Consider the following 10531-nt stretch of genomic DNA (forward strand, 5'->3'; position numbering starts at 1 on the left):
TACATTTAACATAAGATGTGTTTTCCTCAAATTTTTCCTTAAGAATTCACTTTCTGAAGTAAATTTAAAATGTGCTTGTTTTTTAATAGTAACTATTTATAATGATGATATTTTAAAAAATCTTAAAATATCATCATTATAAATAGTAACTATTTATAATGATGATATTTTAAAAAATCTAAAATCTTTACATAGATCCTCCTTCCCCCAACCCCATTAATCTCTTCCTATAATAATGATGATATTATGCACTTTATGGGACTCTACTTTTAGAATAGTGGCTCTCCAACAGAGGAAATTTTTCCCTTTCTTCTCCATGGGACATTTAGCGTTGTCTAGATGTATTTTTATAATATATTTTTTATTGATTTCAGAGAGGAAGGGAGAGGGAGAAAGAGAAACATCAATAATGAGAATCATTGTAGGCTGCCTCCTGCCCATCCCCTACTGGGGATGGAGCCGGGCATGTGCCCTTGACCAGAATCGAACCTGGGACCCTTCAGTCCACAGGCAATGCTCTATCCACTGAGCCAAACTGGCTAGGGCTAGAGACATATTTGATGTCACAACTGGGTAGGCAGATGCTACTGGCATCTAAGGGCTAGAGGCCAGGGATGCTGCTAAACATCCCACAATGCGCAGGACAGGCCCCATGTCAAAGAATTGTCCAATCCAAAATGTCAAAGTGGTTGATGTTTAAACATCCAGGTTTAGAGCACTTTTTCATATTTTATTTCCTATAATATGTAGATATTGTTAAAATAACTATAAATTAATGCATCTGGAATTTCATTGCCAAGTAAAAATAAGTCTAGAAAAATTAATTAAAATACGAGGAGAGAGTGATATCCATGCCCCACATTCACTGACAATGACCCAAGTTCTTTTTCTTTAAATTTTTTTTTCTCTCTAAAACTTTCTCTTGTAAAACCTACTGCTACCTTCCTAATCTGGGTCCTCATCATATCACATGTGAATTAATACTGGCTTTTTTGCTTCAACTAATACATATTTAACTTTTCCTTCCAATTTATCACCATCCTGCTTAAAAAATCTCCACTTTCCCATAAACTCTGTTGCCTCTATAATCTGACCCTATGCCTTCCATGGAAAGTTATTTACCATTTACTCAAAAACCTACCCTCATTTCTAGTCCATCTTATTTTTGGCCTACAAGTCATATTAGTTATTTTATCCTTTAGCTTATGTTTATTCTTTCTTATAATTATTATTTTCCTTTCATTTCTGTACAAATCTGTACACAGATTTAAGGTCTATCACAGCTTCTCATTTATTCATTGAACAGGTATATATTGAATAATCATCAATATATACCTGTTCAACGTGTGCCACATAATAATGATCTAACAATGGGAGGAAATCAGAAAATATTCATGCTTTCATGGAGCTCACAGATAAACATGAAAGTTCAGCTGCTATATAGGCAATAAAGAAGACAGAGGGAAGTAGATGAACTCCCAAGGACGTTTTTGAGAAAAAAATTGACAGGATTTGGTGACAGATTCAATTAGGGGGACAGAGAAGTAGAATGACTCCTTGGTTCTACCTTGTGGAACTAGGATAATGATGTCATTGGGTGAGACATGAATAATGCCTCAGAATCACAGCACTTAACATTTATTAATCATGAATTATGGAGGGCTGACTTTTACAGATGGGATCCCAAGTCATTATTTACTTACTCCATTGAGGGTTGAGAGATAGGTGAAGGTATTATTGTCAGTGTCCAAGACACTGTTCCTTCCAGATGCCACTTGGATTTGAAGTTCCAGACAAAGGCAGTGGGAGATTCAGTCAGGAACACACTATACAGATTTTCTTGTAGCAGAGTATGTGGAAAGTAGGGAGTAAATATCTTCCCAAACCACAGAGGACTGGGGAACCATCTATTCGACCAGCAATGGAAAGAAAGCTCATGGGAGAAATGGACAAAATTCAAAATAACCTGTGCCTACTTCCTCATTTTGCATAGGCCAAAGCCTAGTAGGTTCACCCCAAATCATTTTTTAATTTAGTTTTTATTTATTTTTTTAAATTGTCTTAAGTTTTACATGTCTCCTTTCCTCCCAATTGACCCCCTGCAACCATTCCCACCCCAGGCAAGCCCCCACTGCCCCAGTGTCTATGTCCATTGGTTATGCTAATATGCATGCATACAAGTCCTTTGGTTGCTCTCTAACTCCCCACCTCCCCTGCCATTTGTCTATGGATCTATTTTTGTCCATCAAATTATGTTGATCATTATATCCCACATATGAGTGAGATCATGTGATATTTATTTTTCTCCAATTGGCTTATTTCTCTTAGCATAATGCTCTCCAGTTCCATCCATGCTGCTGCAAATGGTAAAAGTGCCTTCTTTTTATAGCAGCATAGTATTCCATTGTGTAGATGTACCATAGTTTTTTAATCCACTCGTCTGCTGATGGATACTTAGGTTGTTTCCAAATCTTAGCTATTATAAATTGTGCTGCTATGAACATAAGGGTGCATATATCCTTTCTGATTGGTGTTTCTGATTTCTTGGAATATAGTCCTAGAAGTGGGATTACTGGGTCAAATGGGAGTTCCATTTTTAACTTTTTGAGGAAACTCCATACTGTTCTCCACAGTGGCTGCAGCAGTCTGCATTCCCATCAGCAGTGCACAAGGGTTCCTTGTTCTCCACATCCTCTCCAGCACTTGTTGTTTGTTGGTTTGTTGATGATAGCCATTCTGACAGGTGTGAGATGGTATCTCGTAGTTTTGATTTGCATCTCTCATATGATTAGTGACTTTGAGCATGTTTTCATATGTCTCTTGACCTTATATCCTCTTTCGAAAAGTGTCTACTTAGGTCCTTTGCCCATTTTTTTATTGGATCGATTGTCTTCCTTTTGTTAAATTGTATGAGTTCTCTGTAAATTTTGGAGATTAAACCCTTATCTGAAATAGCATTGGCAAATATGTTCTCCCATGCAGTGGGCTTTCTTGTTGTTTTGTTGATGGTTTCTTTTGCTGTGCAGAAGCTTTTATTTTGATGTAGTCCCGTTTGTTTATTTTCTCCTTAGTCTCCATTGTCCTAGGAACTGTGTTGGTAAAGATATTACTACGACATATGTCTGCTATTTTGCTGCCTATGGAGTCTTGTAGGATTTTTATGGTTTCCCATCTTACATTCAAGTCCTTTAGCCATTTTGAGTTTGTTTTTGTGTATGGTGTAAGTTGGTGATCTAGTTTCATTTTTTTGGCATATATCTGACCAAATTTCCCAGCACCATTTACACCCCAAATCATTTTATTTTCCAACCTTGATTTATGTAGATGGATAACTGCTACCTTAATGTACTAATTTATATATTACCTTGTATCATGTACTGTTTAGACATCCATAAGCTGTCCTTCCATATCAAATTATAAGCTCTTTGAAGACAAGAATGAATTTAGCTGCCTTCTCCATCCTCCACATATACGGTACAGTGCTAAGATCACAGTGCTCAAATTACTACATGGGTAATTGCTCCTTGGGGACCACAGTTTAAGAACTATTTCTACAAGTGCTCTTGGACATAAGGGACATTGTTTAGTGTAGCACCAGGAAATTGAGTGTTACAAAATATTTTTGGTGCCCTAGCCAGGTAGCTCAGTTGTTTAGAACATCCTTCTCTGATATACTGGCATTGTGGGTTCAATCCCTGGTCAGGGCACATACAAGAATCAACCAGTGAATGTGTACATAAGTAGAACAATAAATTGATGTTTCTCTCTTTCTAAAATTAATGAATAAATAAAATTTTTGAAAAATTGTTGATGTTGACAGTAATAGTAATCCTTCAACTAGGCTGAGGAGATGATCAACATAATAATTACCAGCTCTGTTATTTCCTATTTCATGACCTGTCTCATTTGAGTTCACTTTTTTAAAAATATTATAGGATTTTGATATGAGAGAAAATATGTTTATCAACTGCCTGACCACTCACCACATCTTGATAGCCTAACAATTTTTTATAGCCTTTAAGTTCACCAAGCCACACACATATTACTTATTCTTCAGGAATGATTTATTTTTGTAAATTCGACCATTACTTTCTATTAATTGCTAATCTCCCTGACACTTACATAACAAATAGTAAGCATTCAACCCATTAAATATTCTCTATTGTACTTATGTTGAAAATTTTTTGTGGTTAAGACAGAATTCTGGTATTGTAATCAGAGAAAAATATTTGGTGAATATCCGTTATAAAGTCAAGATCCTGAGCTGGCTGTAGAGGACTATTTATTATTTTTTTTAATTTAAAACATGCTTGTAGGTTCTTAGATTTTTAAAAACTTGGTTATATAGATATTTTAAAGAAAAAAATTAAAGAAGAGTACTAAATTTTCTGTTATTATCCAATAACCCAACACCATTATACTAGTTTTAAAGCACTTTGTATGTTAATAAAATATAAGATCTCCTTTTCTTTCAGACCACCTAAGCATATGTTTTCCAATGAAAAGTCTTTTGTTACACACAATAACATATTTAGGTCTCCACTCAACTTCCTTTTGTGTGGACATTTGTCATGTTTAATAGAGTCACATCAGGCATCATTTCTGTCAATAACTAATGCAGGCTGGACCATACAGCACTAAAAGTAATGAAAGCATGCTGTGTTCCACTTCAGAACAACACTGTGAGCTAATGTGTATTGCGTACTTACTCTGTGTCATGCATTTTGCATGCACTATTTTCCTTCATCTGCATTAATTTTACAGATGAAGAAACCAAGGCACAAAGTGATTAAATAGGTCACTGTGTTTACAACATTTGAACACAGGTTTTCAGACCCTAAAGCCCACATTTTTAATCATTATGCTAGTCTGAGGTTTCCAAAGTATGGGCTCTAAATTATGTAAAATAAATATGTTCATTTCTCTATTCATTTTTTAAGTTAAAAATCTATGCATTGAGTTTACAAGTAAGAGTAATCCATAATATATAGGATAAATTTTAATAATGGTTTAAAATGAATACCATGAGATGAAATAAAATGGGACTAAAAGCTTTGCATCTAAACTAATAATTTTTAACTAATAGGTTTTATCTTAGTTAATAATTGTAATACTTTAGGAATTATTTTCTATTGTGGCTTCTGAATCATCACTAAGTAGAATAATGATCTTCACAGATGAGATGTATAATAGAATCAGACCTTCAATTTGTACAATTATCCAAATGCTGTTACTTAGTATAATAAAAAAATAGGATAAATTATTCAGGGTTATATTTCTTGTTTAATAAAAGCAAAACCTCATTTAGAACTTAGCTTCCCTTTAATTTCATAGTTTTCATGGCAATAGACAACAATGACAAGTTTTTCCAAAGCAAACTCATCCTTGATTTTAACAGATTCATTTTAGAAGCAAGTAAAATAAATGTAAGTCCCATTCTTGGTAGCATCTCACACTGATGCTGCCATTGGAGAAAAGAGGCACCTGTGTTAATTGGGCCCTAGGGGTTCCCACTTGCAGCAGCACAAAGAGAAAAGATGAAGCAGCTGGTGCCTGTGGCCAGAGTAACCAGCCCAACAAGCATTGTGTGCAGCTTACAGTGGGAGGGAAAAAGTAAGCCAGTTGTCCAGTGAGAGCCCAGGTGTAGAGAGCCAGTCATGAGGGTGAGCAGGCCATGGTCCAAGCTACCAAAGCCCTCCCAAGACAGAGTTTGTTCTTAAGATATAGGAATACATTTCATGAGTCCAAAGTCGAAATTTAAAAGCATTCTTTTATTTAGTTTTCAGCTTCATGTCATCATTTGAGAGGTTCCTATTCAGGTAGGAGAATTCAGATACTTTTCCCATCTGTATTGCCAGTAAAAATCTTTAATACCTTCTGTTATCTCCCTATAGCAGACTGCAAAATGCCCTGGCATCAACAGTGTTATTATCAAATGAAATGCTGTCCTGGCTTTATAAATAAGGCTATATTTTATTGTCTCTTTAAGAAACAGTTATGGTATTTTTATGTCCTATAAAGCAATTTCAAAAAATTATTCCAAACCCAGTGGTGTATTCTGAATCATGGCCATATTAAATAGATTAAATAAACTGCCCTTCTTTATGAGGAGTACAGCAGATGGACTGCTCGATCATTTTACATTTGATCTTGGGTCCTCACAACAACCTGTAGCGAGACTGGGCTTTCATATGTTAATAAAGTAATGGCTACCGAGGCAAGATACCCAACTGGCCTTCTTCCAGTGCAAACATAAGCTATATAGTCTAACTGCTACTTTTTCAATGCTTAAGAATCCTATATAATAAAGAGGTAATATGCAAATTTACGGTCACTCCAACACACAAGATGGCTGCCCCTATGTGGTCAAAGATGGCCGCCACAAGATGGCCAGCAGGGGAGGGCAGTTGTGGGTGATCAAGCCAGCAGGGGAGGGCAGTTGGGAGGGACCAGGCCTGCAGGGGAGGGCAGTTGGAGGGGACCAGGCCAGCAGGGGAGGGAAGTTGGGGGCGACCAAGCTGGCAAGGGATGGCAGTTGGGGGCAACCAGGCCTGCAGGGGAGGGTAGTTGGGGGGGACCAGGCCTGCAGGGGAGGGCAGTTGGGGGCAACCAGGCCAGCAGGGGAGGGCAGTTAGGGGTGACCAGGCTGGCAGGGGAGGGCAGTTAGGGGCAATTGGGCCAGCAGGGGAGCAGTTAGGCATCAATCAAGCTGGCAGGCAGAAGCGGTTAGGGGCAGTCAGGCAGGCAGGCAGGTGAGTGGTTGGGAGCCAGCAGCCCAGGGGGATTGAACTTAAATGGTCAGTCGGACATCTCTTGAGGGGTCCCAGATTGGAGAGGGTGCAGGCTGGGCTAAGGGACACAACCCCCCTCCTGTGCACAAATTTCGTGCTCCGGGCCTCTAGTTACAATATAAACAGAACACCCATGCTTTGCACTGCCCAGCAAGTTAGGTTTGGAACAGTCCCAGAATGCTAACTGACGACAGCTTCTTAGCAGAAGCTGATGGCAGTGTTCACCCTGATGGCACTTTCACAGTCCCAATTCCAGACGAATTATAGCTTGTTCCTATAGAGAGAAAAGACTTTCTCCATATACATACGTACATATGTGTGTGTGTGTGCTTTAATTGTCTTTTTGACAATTAAAATTATTTCCAAGATATTGAAAAATAGTTATTATCAACACAGACACTGAGTCATCTAGGATTTCCCATAATTTAAAAAACAATGTCAGTTTCAAGTGTCACTATAGAGCTCAAGGAATCCATCATTCATTCAATTCTAACCATATGAAAACTAACCACGTGTATAGTATGTACCTTCGTAGGTATTCATTGGAATGGCAAAATTATATTGTCCATATATTTTAAATTAGAATACAATTTGGTACCTCTTAGTAGTTTCTCATTCTTATATCTCTGACTGTAGAAATACTTTCCATGAAATGTGGTCAGTCCTATTCATCCCCAGATTTTTAGATGCTGCCTGGCTAGTCTGATTTTATAACATATCTTCTTTAATTTCCATTCCTCTGTACATTTGCTGTTTTTGTAAAAAATAAAAAAATTAAATATACTTTGGGAATCATAGTTGTAATATTTCTGGTATGAGGATGGTACTTATTATAAAACCCAGTAATTTTAGTTAATGGTGATATGAAGAAAATATTTTCTTTAAAAACATTTTTAGGGTATAAAATGTTTTACATCATCCACCTTCAAAATCAGTTTTCTGTGATTTTACCAAATAACTACAGCTGTGTCAAAAAGCTTTCAAATCTTTTTTAAAATATATTTTTATTGATTTAAGAAAAGAAGGGAGAGGGAGAGAGAATTAGAAACATCAATGATGACAGAGAACCATTGATTGGCTGCCTCCTGCACGCCTGCTACTGGGGATTGAGCCTGCAATCCCGGCATGTGCCCTTGACCTGAATTGAATATGGGACCCTTCAGTCCACAGGCTGGCTAGGGCTCAAAATTTTTTAGAAAAAAATTCAAACTTAAAATTATCCAAATACTGTGTCGTCAAAAATATTTTAGATTATAGGTTATATGTGTATAAGGTTTCATTATATTCACCTTTCTATGTTCCTGTATATTTACAAATTTCATAACTTTTTCAAATATAGCAAAACGTAAATTTTATGGAAAGCTTGATTTTAATTCTAAACCAATGTCACATTTGCTATTGAATATAAGTTATAAAAAAACAACTTGTGTTTTATGGCTTAAGAGAATATTGTTTGTTATATAATTATATTTCATTAATATGTTTCATATTTTGTTTAATATATAGTAATTAACATTTAATAGAATTAGTAAATCTATTAAATGACTTAAATTTTAACATTATATTTTTATTTTATTTTTTAAATATATTTTATTGATTTCAGAGAGGAAGGGAGAAGGAGAGAGAGATAGAAACATCAATGTTGAGAAAGAATCATTGCTTAGCCTCCTGCATGCCCACTACTGGGGATCAAGCCTGCAATCTGGGCATGTGCCTTAACCAGGAATGGAACTAGTAACCTCCTGGTTCATAAGTTGATGCTCAACCAGTGAGCCGCCACAGCTGGGCAACATTATATTTTTATTTTTTTCCCCATCACCATTTATCCCCTCTATGCATTCTTGCACCTCCCTTCCCCTCCTTCTCCCCTCCCCCATCTCAATGTCCATGAGTTCTCTCACTTATTTTCTTTTTTGCTTAATCCTTCCACCATCCCAATACCCCTCCCCTCAACCAGAGCTGTCTGCCTGCTATCTATTAATCTGTCTCTAGTGTAAATTTGGCCTCCTCCAGGGGAAAGTTTCTTTTCCTTTGAAGTAAAAAACTCTTGGTATTTGTATGCTAGACAAACACTACTCATAATTTTCAATCTGACATTTCCCCTCAGGTTAAACTTATCCATAAGCTAGTGTTGGGGAAGGCGAATGAGTCACAGTCATTTTGAAGCATCCATCTTATATAAAAACTGCTGTTTGAAATTTTAACCCTGCTATTTGGCTTCTGTAAATGCTTGTTTGCTTAAATAATAAGGAAAATAAGACTACTCCCACTTCAGAGAGGCCATTAAACCTTCCCCGGATGAAATTATCAGTGCTGGCACCAGGCCAAGCCTTTGGTTGAGGTCTCAAGGCCCCAGCACATAGGGGCTCTTTAAGAACTTGCAAAGGGGGCCGGAAACACCCCATGTTTGGGAGACAAAGACGGTAAAAACATATAAATAGGGAAAATTCCTTCATGTTGGGGCCCAGAATTTGAGAGACATTTTCCTCTGGACCTCGTGTAATAAATGTAACTCCATCTCTCTAAGTATTGCTTGGTTCTTCTCCGGTTTTCTGTAACAATTTAGGTTCTACTGTCAGTTTTCTAGTGTAATTAATGTGTTTCATTTTACTTGAAAGATGATTTAGTAATATGATTTCATGTTGAGTGCCCTTAGGGTTATAGTTATTCTTTCTCAAATAGGCTCCTACTTTTATACAAACTCAAGTAAAAAGGAAAGATGCTATGCCCTACATGCATCGCAATAGTTCCCTCTCAAACACAATGACAAATAGATCTCTTAGATTTAAATGGCATAGTAGATATACAATAATTTGTAGAAGGTATTATGATATAATGAAAATATGGAAAATTTCAAGAGTTTTCCAGAAGTCAGTTTTACCATCATTTTTATTTTCTGATTATCTTTCTAGTCTTAATAATTTTATTTTATCTTATTCAATATAATTTTATTTTACTGAATTATATTTTAATCTACTATATATATATATATATATATATATATTTACTCTTATTTCACTCTCATTTGTAAATATGCCACTAGAAAAGAAAAACCCTATTTCTAAATTTATTTGGGAATTTTTTTCTTTCCTTTGTTTGAGTTAACCAAACCTATCTAACTTTTGCCATGTACAATGACAAATGCATTTTGTAAATGTTTTTAAAAACTGTCCAAGGAATGTTCCATCCGATAACATTATCTCCTTTCTCATTTTCAATACGCAGGGTGTGCTTTGTGCAGCTCCCCTAATCTTTATCATCCCATCAGCTTGTTATCTGAAACTGTCTGAAGAACCGAGGACACATGCCGATAAGATTATGTCCTGTGTCATGCTCCCCATTGGTGCTACGGTGATGGTTGTTGGGTTCATCATGGCTGTGACGAATCCGCAGGACTGCACGCACGGCCAGGAAATGTTCTACTGCTTTCCTGACAATTTCTCTCTCACAAACATCTCAGTTTCTCCTTTTCAACTGACAACTCAACTTTCACATTTAAATATCAGTATCTTTCAATGAGTTGACTGCTTTATAAAATATGTACATCTTCATAGACTTCTTAACCACATAATAGCATTCACACATGTTTTAGTGTCTGTATTATAAAATTATTACCTTGGCATTTATTAAGACCTGGCTTTCCTTATTCTTTAGCTCAATATGAAATATAAAAAGAAAAATCAAACCCATTTTATCTTAAACTGGGACAAAATAAATGTTTTGTTTTACTGACTGCTGCA

At 36.4% G+C, this 10531-nt stretch overlaps 1 protein-coding gene across 1 annotated transcript in view; it reads left to right on the top strand.

Moving 5' to 3' along the window:
* The window catches only part of SLC38A11 (solute carrier family 38 member 11), a gene marked incomplete at its 3' end in the record, with an annotated part of 48983 nt that extends 38673 nt beyond the window's left edge, over positions 1-10310 (top strand). The window contains exon 12 of the mRNA XM_079782972.1: positions 10017-10310. Coding sequence (XP_079639098.1) covers positions 10017-10310 — 294 coding nt within the window. The remainder of the gene's footprint in view (positions 1-10016) is intronic.
* Between the last annotated feature and the right edge of the window lie 221 nt (positions 10311-10531).

This window comes from Cnephaeus nilssonii (assembly GCF_951640355.1).
Source record: "Cnephaeus nilssonii genome assembly, chromosome: 10".
Classification (NCBI taxonomy): domain Eukaryota; kingdom Metazoa; phylum Chordata; class Mammalia; order Chiroptera; family Vespertilionidae; genus Cnephaeus; species Cnephaeus nilssonii.